At 35.5% G+C, this 16652-nt stretch overlaps 1 protein-coding gene across 1 annotated transcript in view; it reads left to right on the top strand.

The window, feature by feature from the left end:
* The first annotated feature begins 288 nt into the window (after positions 1-288).
* LOC145241301 (uncharacterized) overlaps positions 289-16652 on the top strand; it is a 262494-nt gene continuing 246130 nt past the window's right edge. Inside the window, exon 1 of the mRNA XM_080104065.1 lies at positions 289-921. Coding sequence (XP_079960191.1) covers positions 469-921 — 453 coding nt within the window. The 5' untranslated portion in view covers positions 289-468. The remainder of the gene's footprint in view (positions 922-16652) is intronic.

Here is a 16652-nt window from a genome sequence, read left to right as displayed (position 1 = left end):
AATCTTCAGTGCAGGCAATACCAAAACTACAATTACAAATTACTTACGTCTTTTACCCTGTCATGGCTAATGAAGCAAGAATGCCAAGCGAGCAGGAAATCAGATAAAACTTCCTTATGTTTCAATACAGAGTTTTTACATTGGTTGCTGAAATAGATTTGAAACTTTTCAATTTAAATCTAATATTAATATTTTGTAAATAAGTTGCATGAAATTCTTAGACATGAAAAGCTCCTGATATTCTTGCTGTTTGATTTCTGTTTTCAGAGTATTGAACTATTCTACAAAGATGACATCATTGACTTATGCAAGACAGTTGGTGCAGCTTTTCTGATATCCATCGCTTGGATTCCAAACATTCAAAAACGCCAACTGCGACCCCGAAACTTTAACCAAATACGGGGAACCAGTGATACCAGTAACGTTCAAGAAGATCTCAACTCAAAGACAGCAAGATGGAAGGCAGGAATGCTGTCATCTTTCTTCAAAATTATCTTTATTTGCCTCATGTCTATCATTTTGAATTTAAACTTTGTTGTCGACTTGCTTAGCAAAAACGTGAAGCTTTGGCACTGGGAAAAGAATGCTTCACTCGAGATGCATTTTCTTGTCAACCTTGGTGCCAGCGCCGTTGGCATGTGTTTGGCGTTAATCGTTTGTCACATGTCCCTTGATATGGGGGCGTTTGCTCTGCCGATCTTTCTCTCAACTCCGATTTCAACAGCGCTGGCGGTAATACCATCTGCGTGCCGGAAATTAGTTCCCATTGAGGATCACACTTATTTTGAAATTTGCCCTGAAATAACTCAGAATTTCAGTTTGTCCTATGGCGGATTAGCTTGCTTGATCATCGCTGAGATACTGGCTACGTGGTATATTGTCTGGAAAAGGGAAACCGTTTTGTTGCCAAATGAATCGCAGGTAAGAATATTTCAGATTCTTTTAGGAAATGTCCAAGGTCATCTAAATAAAATAATTTGCTGCCAGTAAAAATGAAGTAACTTAAAAAATATTAAAATGAATTTATAATCGACTGACCAATAAAGGCGCATATCTATTAATTTTCTTTACTAATAATATTCTTAAGTATTAATATTCTTAACTAATAGTAAATCTGAAGAAGTACATAACATATCAAGAAGTAATTTTTATGAATACACTAGCATGCTACCCGGCATTGCCCAATCATAAAATACGCTTTAATATGATATTTTAATTTATGCAGATTTATAGAGACAATTCTCTATTGATTATTTTATTATACCCAATACATAGTAGTAATTTCAAAAGTTTTAACAAGAAATATGACTCGGGTGCCATCAGCTAGAATCAAAACCAAAACATTTAGCTATCAGATAAGTTCTGTATATAAACACTTATGTATTTGTTATGACATTGAATCCGACCATTCTTTATGGTAAAACCTTGCAGGCATCTTATCTAAATTTAAATGTGATATATACTCTTTATTTGTTTTTACAGTAGTAGTAATATATTGCTACACAATCATGAGCATGTTTCACTCAGCTAGTTACCAGTAAATAGAGACCTCTTCAAACGATACAGCTTATACGAAAACAAAGTTTGCAATGAAAATGTCAGGTCTTCCTCGTCACAGGGAATTAATATCAAGAGATTCCATAAAATGTTGTGAAAAATAAGATTTGGTTGTATGTTAACGAGACCCAATACGGGTGCGGATTTGAGTCTGTGTATTAGATATAGGAATGAATCGGAAAGGATGAGGGGTGGGGTTAAAGATCGCGATAGATCTAATGAAAGACTAGAAAGAATTGTATTCATGTGCATGTGTGATGGCCGCTCTAATAATCATAAATAATTTATTGATGGTGATTCTAAGGCACATCTTTTTTCTTTCTACTAGTTTCCCATTCCCGTCCACTCCTCCACACTCACTCCCATTTCTCATCATTTTTTACTTACTTTACTATGCGATGCTTTTGAAAGTTGTATAGCAATAATAATAATAATAAAATCTCAAAATGTACATAATGAATTTACCTCCATGCTTAGATATAATCATTTATTCTAATAGTGATAATGATAATTAAAAATAAAAGGTAATAAGGGATAAACAGGTTGGTGACTGTGATATTTATGATAATTGATAAGGATGATTTTTAATAATAATTATATTGATTAATAATGGTAACAATAGTGGGAAGAAAGTGTTTAAAGTAAAAATCAAAAATGAAAATGTGAAGAATAATGGATTTAAAAAAAAATAGAAGATAAAATGTAAACATTAATAGATGAAATAAGACACGATATAAAATAAGTCTAGATCATTGATCTGAAGGTATTGACGTATACACACACACACACACACACACACACACACACATATATATATATATATATATATATATAATTGGTAAAACTGGTAATTAGTAAAAACCTGAAGAGAGTGCTCAATACTATTGCAGAGCAAATATGTGTTTTATTTTTTTATTACCGTTTTATCTGTTTAGTTACATATGTTTCGGATGTTGGACCATGTTTACGATCCAACAACCTCGTCAGATCTTACAGAAACTCTTTTTCTGCAAGGTCTGACGAGGCTGTTGGATCGTAAACATAGTAGATTCAAATAAAAATATTTCAGAGTTAGTCTTCAAGTTTATGTTATATAACGGTGTATATTCTGTTTTCTTTGTTTGGGTAAAGTCATATTAAAGGTGATAGCAACAACACAACACAGATAATCTTGATTTTGTCGAATATTTGTATTAAGAGTAAGCATCATTAAAAATGTGAAGGAGATTTGATATGAGATGCCAAGTGTTAAAATTTCAGTGGATGAATTGAGGGAAATAGATAAATATTTGGAGTATGCAGAGAAATTGCTTGAAAATAATTGATATAGTCATATGAAATGATTTTCCGGAGCAGTGTTGACAAAGACAATGTAGTAATGAAATTAACCAATATTTTATTTTGTGGAGATTTAAGTGAAAAGGCGTATTTTTATGGGATCTTAGTATATGCAGTCTTAGTGGCATGTTTGATAGGGATCTAAGGGAGAGGAGTATGTAAGTGATTAAGGAGGTGTGGTTTGTAATGCCTACAGTTTATTGATGCTTCCTGTTTCTTATTTAGGAGTTTATCCTTATCTTTAAATTTGGTAATAAAGAGTTTTTCATTTAAGTAAACGAAACAAGAGCAATTAAGTGATTAACAAGTTCTGTTTTTTTTCAAGATTTCTCAGTTAACAATTGGTGTTAAGTTTTTTCAATGATGTCTTATCACTATACTTATTGAAAGTATATTTGCTTGAAAGTATTGCTAGTTTGACCTATGTAGAATTTGTAAGTGATAGGATCCTCCTTTGCTCTAATGTTAGTTAGGTATATAACAGAAGTTGCAAGACAGTTTCATTTGAGAGGACAGTCAGATTCTTATTTTTTGACTCTGATTACATTCTATTAAATGCATATATATATGTATGTATATATATATATATATATATATATATATATATATATATATATATATATATATATATCCCTTCCCCAAACAGTTCAATATTTTTCCTTATCCTTTCACTGCACAATTATTTCGCTCATAATGTAGCTATCGCTAGACATCGAATCCCTAACATGTTACCTAGCATCTTCCCTCCTCTTCTGATGAGAGGCATTATGCTTTGAAATGCTATTCTACACCGCTAATTGATGCATCATCCTTGTTGAATAAACGAATAAATCTATATACATTAGTATATATTTTTATATTGCCATTTTCTTATTTCATTGATACTCTCTCTCCCCCTCTCTCTCTCTCTCTCTCTCTCTATATATATATATATATATATATATATATATATATATATATATATATATATATATATATATATTAGTGACCTGGCAAGGCCACAGGGGAGACAACTGAAGCAGCAAAACTGAAGCTAGATTGCCAGGACACTATATATAAAAATGTAGACAAATTTTGGCATGTTTTATTGGTTTGAATATATAGGTTCTTTTTTACTAATTGTCATAAAATTTTAACCAAAGAATAGTATTATAATCTTCAAAAAGCCTGCAAATTTTCATGTAGTTTCGTCGCATAGAACCAAAGGTATGAGCATTTCAATATTCAATTTGGCTAAATGTGTACACTCGTGAGTAAAAAAAAAAAAAAAAAATGGGCCAAACAAATTTTATACATTTTATTGCACTAAAAGCTATATTGAACGATTGAACAAGGAACTTAAACGAGACTAATAATACAGAACAAGACATTTACTTTAATAAATGCTTAGGATGGAATCGCATTCCCTTTTGATTTCTTTAAAAGATCAATCCTTTTAGACATGCTCTCAACCAAAGTGGAACATTGTGAAGAGGAGATGCTATTCCATTCGCTTTGCACAGCTTCTCAAAGTTTGTTATTGTTCGAAAAAGTTCTTCCATCCAATGCACGAGATATTAGGAACCAAATATTCTCAATTGGGTTTAAATTGGGGCCTTGACCTGGCCAAAATATCACATTAATTGAATTATCTGAAAACCGTTTTTTTGTGACTTTAGCAATGTTATCAGAGGCATTATCGTGTTGAAAAATAATGTTCTGAGATATTCCCAGCTTCTGGATACTTGGTAACAGTCCTGTTTCTAATATTCGAATATATTCCTTTGCATTGATTGACATCTAATAAGTTCCCCAACTCCTGCTGCATTAAAAGTTCCGCATACCATTATCTCTCCATTCCCGTGTTTAACTGTCGTTTTTATGGAACTTGGTGAAAATCTTTCTCCAGTTCTTCGATTGCATCATTCGGGAGCATCAATTACAAGACAAAATCTTGATTCATCTGACCAGAAAAAATTCCTGACCCAGTCTATATCTTTCTTGCCATAATACGAGAAAAATCTTTTTCTATCATTGATGTTCTTCTTAGATAAAAATGGCTTCTTTGCACATCTCTAAGAAGAAAATCCCATTTCTATCATTCGTCTAAATATTGTATATCTAGAAAGAGAATTTCCAGTCCCTGTTTTGAATTCTTTGCTATGGTCAACATAAATTTTATTTCAATCCTTCAAAACAGTTAATTTAAGCCTATGGTCGTCCTTCAAAGTGAATGCTCTCGGGCGACCAGATCCAGATTTCCCTTTTACCAAGCATTCGACTTCGAACTTTTGACCAATTCGCTTCACTGCAAAAAGAGATGTTTTCACATTTTCTTTTCTTAAAATATCAAAAATCTGCTTGTTAGTCATTTTGGACTGCCTTAATCCTGCAATTCAGTTTTTATATCCTCACCAAGATGCAGTCTTACCATTTTTAGGATTAATTTTTCCACTTATTATTATATTCTATAATAATAATAATGATTTGCAAAATAGAAATTTTCAGTTAAAATTAACAAAAATTCATGGAAAAATATTGAAAAGTCGATTTCTTCCTTCTTTCATTCTTGACCCATTCTTTTTGCTCGTGAGTCTATATATATATATATATATATATATATATATATATATATATATATATATATATATATATATATATATATATATATATATATATATATTTATATATATATATAGAGAGAGAGAGAGAAAGAGAGAGAGAGGTGTGGAAAAAATTTCAAGGGCATGTTTTTGTTATGCCAATATTGCTGGAAGCCATCTAAATTTGTTCTTAATCAGAAAACAGGACATTCTTCCACTTCTAAACGTCTCAGAATTGGCATTCATGACCAAATCTTAAGCGATCCACTTTGTAATTTAGGAATTTGCTTTCACTTTTCATTTACGATGCCTTTTCGTCTGATGGTTATTTGACTGCAATCAGCATTTGTAACCACCTTAATTTGACTAGAAGAAAGTCCTCTGTCATTCATAACAACCCGTCTGATTCTCCTACTCAATACAGAAGAAATTTTGGTGGGCCTACCAAAGGATTTTGCTTTTCCATAATTCTCAGTGTTCTTTAGAAAGTTGCAAATAACAGTTTTACTTTGATTTACATTACCTGCTATCACTCGCTGTGACAAACCTTGCTTATGGAATCCTAGAATTCAACAGCGCTCAACTTCGGTTAGTTTTCTTGCTTTAGGCATGGTAACACCTTTATACAGTGATTGCTAATCTCTAACTGAACTAAAAAGATTAGAATTACCATAAATCTAACAATTTTGGTCTTATAATTTTGATCATGTGTAAAAAGCCTAATTTAATAAAAAATGCAAATTTTTGGAATGTACCTTTTTGTTTCCATAACTTTTTAGATTTTAGTATTAGTAATCTTAAGTCGGAAGAGTTTAAAATCTATCCTTTAAAAAAAGGGGTTCTTTTTAAAGCGTCTTAAATTTTTGATCAGTAGTGTATAAATACCCTAGTACATTTAATGTACGTATGTCACGATTTCCAGATTATAAATTATTTGATCGGGAGATTCTATCTATTAAAAAGGAGGACAGAAGGCGACAACATACCATAAACATTAAATTAGTATATAGAAATTCTAATTAAATGTTCGGAGCATACTACTACCATCCAACCTCCCTTTCAATAAATAGGATCTTCCAATCACCAAATACGCAATGTAAAAATTTTTAAAAAATTTAAATAAAATTAAAATTATAAATTATGTCGCTTTTGGGCCATACGTGAAACTTAAATATACCTTCTTGGTTTTCTAGCTAGGATCCAAGGGTAGTATCTGTTCTGTCTAAAGATGGTATAATGATATTGTGGGGTCTCTATTTGTGCCGGAAATAGAAATATGTCACAGACTTCTATATGGTTATTGGAGATGAAATGTAATAATCAGACATATTCTGAAACTACATTAACCAGATTACTTCGATAAATACTTTTACAGTTTCAACAAAAGGGCTACAATAATATTGTGGGGTTTCCATTCACGCTGAACGTCCACAAAATGCCCAGCAGCAATACATTACATATGAAAGATGCTGCTGTGGAATTTCCACAGGTCCCGCTAAACATCTATGATTATATTTTTCCTCCTCTGATGATTTTAGTGCCCCCCAAAATTTTGTGATATTACGGTAGAACTTATGAAAGAAAAACAATTTTTAGATAAATTATTTTACAAACGATCGGTCACTGCCTCCGTATAGTCTCAAGAGATAATGGATGTCCCTGTAACGTTAGCTGCACGTAAAATTGTGAGGCAAAGGTTGCGCAATCACTAATCACACCTCTCTAGAATCAGTATTACTTGTGTTCAGTGGCAGGAAGAAGTCCAGCACAACTGGAAACAATGTCGAAATTGTAAGCAGAGAGTACATACAGCACCTGGAATTCTCGAATGGTCACCCGTTTTAGTACTGACCAGGCTCAACATTGCTTAACTTTGGTGATCTGACAGGAACTGGTGTGTCAACGTGATTATGCCAATTTAAACTTAAATTTTAAACTTGGAATTTATTTAATTTACATGGGTAGCATGCTTTCTTTCTATCAGTCATGACTGGGTAGATTTTCTAAGTAGTTTGCAAGTGTATTTTTAGTTGACCCGCACTGAGGATTGAACCTTCAACCTCCAAAAGAGTGTAACTTTTTTCACAATTGAACTGTGCAAGTACTCTATCTGCTGCATCATAGGTCTTTGTTGAAATACTTAGGACTTCTACCCAGTCATGGGTGACAGAACGAGAGCATGCTATTCTAGTTGATTGAATAAATTCCTTGCAGATTTCCGAATTCGACAGACAGATTCCCAAGTTCAACAAGATATATTTGAAGAAGGTTGCAGGTCTAGCTGAAATATTCCCAAGTTCAACAAGATATTTTTGAAGAAGGTTGGAGGTTACATCGACTGAAATTTTATGAAAATAACGCCCAAGACGAGAACAGTAGTCCGAAGAATCCAAATATGAATAATCAATCCTCATCTCAAAAATTCACAACTTTTCTATTTTTCTCTCAATCGTTCCTAGAGGGTCATTGTCTAGTGACAACGACTAATGACTGAATAAAGTAGAGCTAAGCATCACATCAGCATTTCAAATTATCATGTAGACAAAAAGCAAACATTTTAAAGCAAACATTTGCATTTATAAATTGCCAATTACATGCATACATATGATGAATAATATTTAAATAAGTAATAACGAAATTAAATTAAAAATTACTTTTAGCGTTCTAATTTAAATAATACCATGTTTTATTCATCCTTCACTATTATTTTTCATGAAATAATATAAGGGTGAGGCCATGACCTTCGTAAATCAGGCCTGTTTACTGAAAAGTGACGTCATGCGTGTGGTACAAGTGGACAAGATCTGTCGGACAGTCAGATTGTCAATAATGAATGAGAGCTTTTTAAAAAAAGCATGAGAAAATATTTCAAAAATGCAGTGAAAAAAAAGAAATATTAGGAACACAATTTATACTGAAACAGAAATTTATTCAATACTAGCAGGCCACCTGACGTTGTCTGGTTGTAAAATGCATTTAAATATGATATTTCCATTCATGCACATTTCCTATTTATCATTATATAAACAATTTTTTTTTATTGATTATTATATTGTACCCAATATATAGTAGTAGTTGTGTGGAGTTGCTTGGTCATAAAATATGCTTTAATATGATATTCTAATTTATGTATATTTCGTATTTATTATTATAGAGACAATTTCTTATTGGTTATTATAGTGTATGCAATATATCATAGTGATTTCAAAAGTAAAAAAAAAATATGACTTGGGTGCCTTCAGCCAGAATCGAAATAAAATATGAAGTTCTCCAGTATTATCCATTAGCATCTGAGCTAAGTTCATATGCATATCAAAACTTTAAAAATTAACGTAGTTAAACGCATAAAATGCATATTTGCATAAGCAGAGAAGATACATGTTTAGTCGACTTACGCCTGCCAAATTCCAACTTTTGCAACTGTGATCACTTAGTAACTATTTTTACTATATTCATTAATTAAATAAATGAACAAATTAAGAACAAACAATAAATAATCTAAAAGATTGGTTGGCAGTATTTTGCGTGAACAGTCAGAAGAGATGGTGGAAATTGTCTGTTTCTATGTCTATCCTTGTAGCCATGTCAATAGTAAGGGTGTTAGAGGCAAACGTTTTATCTAGGCTGACGTTATCCGCCTGATAGTCAGGGACCCGAACCTTGGATTAATCATTAAGGAGGCTGTCCTATCAGCAGATGCAAAGTACTGGGGCTGTTGTATTGCCATTTGGTGAATGGATTCTGGACCATGCATTAGCTTCTGGTGGGGCCTTTCGATGCCATATTAGTGGGTAATTGTTACGGCTTTAACTTATCATGTTCTACAAAAAAAAAAAAGAAAAAAAATTTCTTCGTTTTTTTTTCTCTCTTAGTTTCCCCTCTCTGTCCTGCTCTAAGCAAGTCTGACGACCTAGTTCCCAAATTCCAAAATTCCATTATAACAAGTTTCAAGAAAAAATAAACGATTAAACCCGGATCTCCAACTTCCAACATAAACTCCCACTACCAGGTCTCCTCCTCCAATATCAGGGGTCTACGTTTTAACCTTCCAGAGGTTGAAGCCCAATTACAGGAGACTAAACCTGACCTTTTATTTTTAAGCGAAACTGCCATTGGATAGACTATTTCCCTAAATGAGTTCGTAATTAAAGGATACTCTAACTTAACTTCCAAATCTGACCCCAAGATCGTCATGGGCATGGAATATGTGCCAATATTAAAGACTAGCGGGGGGTACCCGGCGTTGCCCGGGTGTTTGGAGGTAAATCAAAACTCGGGGGGGGGGTAAAATTAAAAAAAAAGTTTTGGTAGGTGAGTATGAGGATCGAACCTGAACCCTTGAGGCAAAGCTGGAAATTAAAGTGTGAAAAAAAAAGTGTGACGTTAACCATTGGGCCACCGTGCGATACTACCACAAACAGATTTGAATTTATTTAATTACTTAGATTTGGCAGGTGCACGTTTTAATGACTTAATGAGGTCAACTTTGACTGCGGGGTATTTCATTTACTGTGAGAACGCTTTTTTAAAAAATTTTCCCAAGATGTCCTTGTCCAAATTGAATAGCAATTGTCTGATATAAGAAAAATATTTCCACATTGATCAAAGCTGATTGCTTTTGAACATTTCCGGCAATAGCCGGAAAAATACCGCCAGAATTAGTGCCACTTTTATTATACGAAAAAGCCTAATCCACATGCGGCGAGTGAAAACTGTTGAATATTTATCTTCCCGAAGTCGAGCAAATTAAATAAACAGGCGAGCTCCGTTGTTAGCTCAGAGATATTATGATTTATATGTGATATAAAAAGTTTTAAGAAGTTGTGAGCTGACCGAGCACTTCTCGGAAAAAAGCCTTTCTTGGACATACACAAAAAGCGAACATGCATACACACATTTTCGCTTTTATATATATAGATGGCTTTCCATGTGGTAGGGACATCTCCAGAGAAGATCCTAACTTACCCTATATATGCTTCCGGGTTGCACTTGTGCAAACTACTGCATTTATATTTACTCTCTATCGCCACCACAACAGCGGAGTTACTATCTTTAAAAGCATATCTGAGAAAATTGACCAAGTCCTATCTGCTTATCCTTCAGCTAAGATTCATGTATGTGGAGACTTCAATGTTCACAATGTGGAATGGTTGACCCACTCAAACAAGACCGATGATGAAGGGAGGTTCTGTCATGATTTCTCCATTGCTTATGACCTCAATCAGATTGTACATAACCTACCCGTGTGCCCGACAATGACGGCCAGTATGCAAGTCTCCTAGACCTTTTTCTCACAACTTGCCCTGAACTATGTTCAGTTTCCGTTCTGTCTCCTCTTGGATCTTCTGACCATTCAGTTGTATCAATTAAGATAAAAATGAAATGTAATAAGTCCTCAGACGTACCTCTCCATTATACAGTATATCGATACACTATGGCTGACTGGGATAGCTTCTGTACATTTATATCGGATCTACCTCTGCGTTCCATGTTTAAAAAGGATGTTTCCTCTATAGTATCAGACCTGACGGAATGGTTAATTGTAGGTATAGACTGTTTCATACCCTCGAAAAAGTTCCAGCAAAAACCTAACATGTGCTGCTGCGATTGCACACAGAAATCACTTTTTCCATTGCTTCCAACGATGTATAGAAATTAAAGCCGCTTTCAGGACTGCCAGCAACCATTTTAAGAAAGTAATAAAGAATGCAAGAGAGTTGTTTGCTCAGTCCGTCAAGTCCAAAGTAGCTGAGCAGTGGCTTGGTTCCCACCAGTTTTGGCAAATAGCAAACAGAATCCTAAACAGAAGCATGTGCTCTATCCCAACTATCATCAATGGACCTGAGATAATCTTGTCAGCATCAGTCAAAGCCAAACTCTTTGCCAAGAACTTTGCAGCTTATTCTGCCCTTTGCAACCAAGGCCACAACCCCCAATATTTCCTCCTGTATCAGAAAACATGTGATATACAAATATCTGTACATGATGTTGTCAAGCAAATCAAAACCTTTGATTCCAGTAAAGCAATCGGCCCTGACGGTATTCCAATGATAGTACTCAAAAAACTTCAACCAGAACTAGCGCCCATACTTATAAAACTGTTTAAACATTGTCTTAAGGAGAATTGCTTCCCGTCACCCTGGAAAATCTCATTAGTATGCCCTGCATTTAAGAGTTCAGGTGATCGTTCATCCCCCTCTCAGTACAGACCAATAAGTCTCCTGTGCGTCATGAGTAAGTTGCTGGAATCTGTGTTAAATACAGAAGTAATCAACCATCTCAGCAAAAATAACCTTCTTAGTGACACTCAATATGGTTTCCGTTCTGCTAGATCTACAGCAGATGTGCTTACAGTTATATCTCATAGAATTAACGAATCCTTCGACAGAGGCAACCTTTCTAGGGCAATTGCTCTTGACATATCAAAGGCCTTTAATAGAGTATGGCATAAAGGTTTACTTCACAAGATCTCCAGCTATGGTATAGCTGGAAATGTCTTCTCAATTATTAAATCATTTCTCTCTGATAGGTTCATAAGAGTAGTAGTTGATAGGCAAAAATCAGAAGCTCACAGTATTAATGCTGGAGTCCCTCAGGGGTCTATTCTGGGCCCAACTCTTTTCCTGATCTACATTAATGATCTTCCAAATCATATCCTTACATCATTCGTAGACATTTTTGCTGATGACACTACCATCTATGGTAGCACATCTAAGACAGTAAACGACCAAGTTCTCTCCGATTCTCTCTCCTCTAATCTTGAGCACGTGGTACAATGGGGAAGGAGTGGCATCTGGCATCAATTGAAATGAATGACTCTCGTCTTGGAGAGGCCTTATGTTTTGACAAGCTTCTGAGCTTGACCTTTACTCCTAATCTTAAATGGAACACGTACATCAAATCTGTTGCCAAGGCCGCTGGAAAAATGGTGGGATCCTTCTATCGATCCAATAGATATCTCACTGCTGATGCAATTCTCTATCTATATAAGAGCCAGGTACGTCCAAGGATAAAATACTGTTGCCACATCTGGGCAGGAGCTGCTAGAAAGGATTTGCCCTGCCTTGATAGAGTTCAAAATAGACTTTGTAGCCTCGTAGGAGATGTCCTTTTCTCTTCCCTGCAACCTGTATCTCACAGAAGAGATGTTGCGAGTTTGTCTCTGCTTTATCGTTATTTTCATGGCAAGTGTTCGACTGAGCTTCAATCTATGGTCCCCCCCTTGCCAAACTTTCACAAGAAACACTCGTCTAGCTGAAAGCACTATCAATAATTCCTCTCACTCTTTATCTGTGCCTAAACCTAAACGTAGATTCCATGAACAAAGCTTCTTTCTTAGAACTGCACGCCTGTGGAATTGTCTTCCGTTTTCCTGCTTTTCAACTAACTACAATATGGTTGTCTTCAAGTCCAACATAAACAAGTTCTTGATGAGCCGTAACACATCAAAGGACAATTCACTCGTCTGTTTTGGTATGATGTACCTATTTACTATGCCTCCCCACGGGACAGAGTTAGACACCAGTGTCGTTTTTTAACGTGGAGAAAAGGTACAAAAATAAAAATTGTCTCAGTCGTGAAGGATTTCTCCTCCACCGAAAGAGAACAAGAAATAGAAGTGCAGCATCTGAAGAACAGATTGTATTTATTTGCTTCCCCACTGAGCAAATTAGGCACAAGGCCGTTTTTTAATGTGGAGAGAGAGGGAGGGGGAAGGGAAAAAGGGGACCAGCTCCCGATGGGTGGGAAATGGGAGCTGGATAGTGACAATTGGTATGAAGGGTTGCCCCTACATTGACCAAGGTCTGATATGTGGAGTTACCCCCACATATGGTCTTTGCTTGCAGCATCTGAAGAACAGATTGTATTTATTTGCTTCCCCACTGAGCAAATTAGGCACAAGGCCGTTTTTTAATGTGGAGAGAGAGGGAGGGGGAAGGGAAAAAGGGGACCAGCTCCCGATGGGTGGGAAATGGGAGCTGGATAGTGACAATTGGTATGAAGGGTTGCCCCTACATTGACCAAGGTCTGATATGTGGAGTTACCCCCACATATGGTCTTTGCTTGCAGCATCTGAAGAACAGATGGTATTTATTTGCTCCCCCACTGAGCAAATTAGGCACAAGGCCGTTTTTTAATGTGAGGTAAAAACCAGCTCCCCTAAAAGTAGGCAAAAAGGGGGCACTCTGGTTACCAAAAATAATAATTGTCCCAGTATAGAGGGTTTCCCCTCCATTGACTGGTACAAATTATCTTAAGTGCAGTATCTGTCGGAACAAATACTACACTTTGATCCTGGCCCGAAGGTTCACTCTTGTCCCGAAGGTTTTTATTTAAATGCTGCCCACATCAGCATTATGTGGCACAAGGCCGGAAAGTGGGAACCCCGCAGGCTCCCCTAAAGGAGGGGCACTCCTGCAATTTTAAAAATTGCCTGAGTAACCCCGTCGGCATTCCCCGGTCGGGGCGCCTCAGGCAGCAAGCAATAAACTTGCCCCACCGGAAAGCCCGGTGGCAAGGCCTGGGAGGGTGGACCTCCTAGGTATTACCCAAGCGGTTCCCAGTATAGAGGGTTTCCCCTCCATTGACTGGTACAAATTATCTTAAGTGCAGTATCTGCCGGAACAGATACTACACTTTGATCCTGGCCCGAAGGTTCACTCTTGTCCCGAAGGTTCACTCTTGTTTTGGTATGATGTAGTCCACAAACTTATGTTCTACAACTCTCAATTAAAAGACGAATCTTCATCAGCTCGCTCCATGACTTGCAATCTATCCTGAATCCATCACTAAATCTGCAAAAATAGGTTTGAAAAGTCAAATCCTCTTCAGGAACACAATGAAATGTTTCTAACGCTGACCAGACCATGGTTTGGAGGGAAAAAACATTCTGGTTTAACTCGTTACTGTCTTTGTTTGCTATTACTTAAGTTAGTAGTTCCAACTTTTTTTCTACCTGCGTCTGCATTTCAAATAATTATTATGATTGGTAAAAATATAGATAGATAGAAATATGTTATTGATGTGAAAAGTTATGTTAAGTTGAAATATTTACATTTAATAGTTGTCTGGAATGTTAATTTGATGTGAATTTGACAGATGGAATTTAAGCTAACCATAATATAATGAAATATACCTGACAAAAGCCAGCAAGGATCTTTAGGTTATACGTAGTGATGAGGTAATAAAAATATAGATTTTGAGATGTAGTTACGTGGGAGATCAGTTTCGATATGCAACCTGTTAAAGACAAATGGGGTTTTTATGACAGGACGTTTATACAAAACGTGCCAACACTGGAAAAGAACTCAGCAAAGAATAAACGAGTATATCAAAATATTATGTCACTTTCAGAGAGAAGCATCTTTAATTTCAGGATGCACGGAAGGGCCGTATGGTAGGAAGATTTAAGATATGTTTTTGCTGGTGTTCTGACTGACAACAATATCGATAAACTGTTCATTCATGTATACACACATCAACACCCAATATAGAATAAACTAGACGAATTACATATCAGAACGTTAACGCTCATAAGTTAAAAAAGACTCATTATAGAAACACATCCGTATATTAAATTTCGAATCTGGGGGTTCATAAAACATTCCAACTTTTAATTTCTCTATGGTTAAGCCTGGAAATTTCATGTAAATATATTTGAAACAGTCACCATGTTTCTCAAGAGTCTCCACAAACTGTTTCATGATGCCACGCATGTGAAGAGGAGGAAACACATTTTTAGAACGTTCCACCAAAGAATTAGTTGCGCACGGACCAATTTTTTTTATCTGTTTTTGCCCACAAACAAGCAATGGAAATTTTGTGTAGCCACCTTGTAGCCTAAGGAGAAACACAACCATTTTCAAATCGACACATGATCGATTAATGCTGTCTGTATGAAATCTTTACCAGAACAAATTTAATTTCATAATATTTTTCTTTGAGGGTTGTTGTCATTATATAAATTGTTATTGTGAAGAAGAACACATTTTAAACTTTTTTTGGAACTGTTTATAAAAAGGCACTAATCTTAAGAATAATACTGTTTGACACCAAGCTGCCGCAACAGGCAAGCAACGTGGCTGCAATATACTATGTCGTTTTCCTGAATGAAATATGTCAAGAATTCAATATGGCGTTTTCTGTAGAAACTTATGAGAGTTCCAGGCTGAAGTAGATTTTTTCTTTGTATCTTAAAGCTAAAAGTTCAGAAAATTCCTTAGAAAGGTCGAGATCTCCAATTATTAAGTTCTCCTTGAATAAAAAGCTGTAGTAGTGAAGAAGGAGAAAGCCGACATCTGAAACTATGCCGAGCATGTGCAAAAGTGCACAAGCGTATGAGTCGGGCCTACCTACGGTGAAAAGCGAACCCGAGACCTTTCGATTACAAATCAAGTCCACTAATGAACTACACCCATCTTACCACAAAATGACGATTTGGTTTCGCCCAACATCTATGAAAAGAACAAGTGATTTGCGGGTTTTGAAATGCACTTCTTTAATAACATGTATTGTGGCATGTCGATTCGGCGAGATTGTTTGGTTCTGCCTGGGAACATGTGTGTCGATTCAACGGTATTTGTTTGTGGCATGGCATGTCGATTTGGTGGTGGTATTCAGAATTGCATGGATGAATTTGTTAAGGACTGTGTCGTCACATGTGAAAACATATATATATAGATATGTATATATATATATATATATATGTATATATATATATATATATATATATATATATATATATATACATTTTTTTTTTACGCTCTCTCCCTCGTGTAGTGACAGAAACAATGGCTTCACTACTGTAAGTGGACAAAACAAAGGCTTGGTCTTCTTCAATTCCAATTCGGACAAGCCTTTAAACACTGGAACAGGAATTTCGTTGCAGTGTGGAATTTGTCTAATTGCAGACTTGAGGTTTGGATAAACCAATGAATTCCTGTTCTTCCTGTTTATTCCCTTCGGTTTTACTGCACAGAAATGACAGTCATCAAACCATGGTTTTTTGGTTCAAACCATTAAAATACCAAAGTGTCTTTCTATCTTTTTTGTCCACTGTCAAAGATGCTCAACACATTGCTTGCATACAATATGGGGTGCTCATCCCTTATCTTGATCACCCAACGTTAGTTTGAAGTTAGCAAGATAAACACACTTCACAAATTCCCTGATCCT

The sequence above is a fragment of the Euprymna scolopes genome, chromosome 2, assembly GCF_053919585.1.
Source record: "Euprymna scolopes isolate OS-2025 chromosome 2, ASM5391958v1, whole genome shotgun sequence".
NCBI lineage: Eukaryota > Metazoa > Mollusca > Cephalopoda > Sepiida > Sepiolidae > Euprymna > Euprymna scolopes.
This window is presented reverse-complemented; position numbering and strand designations above follow the sequence as displayed.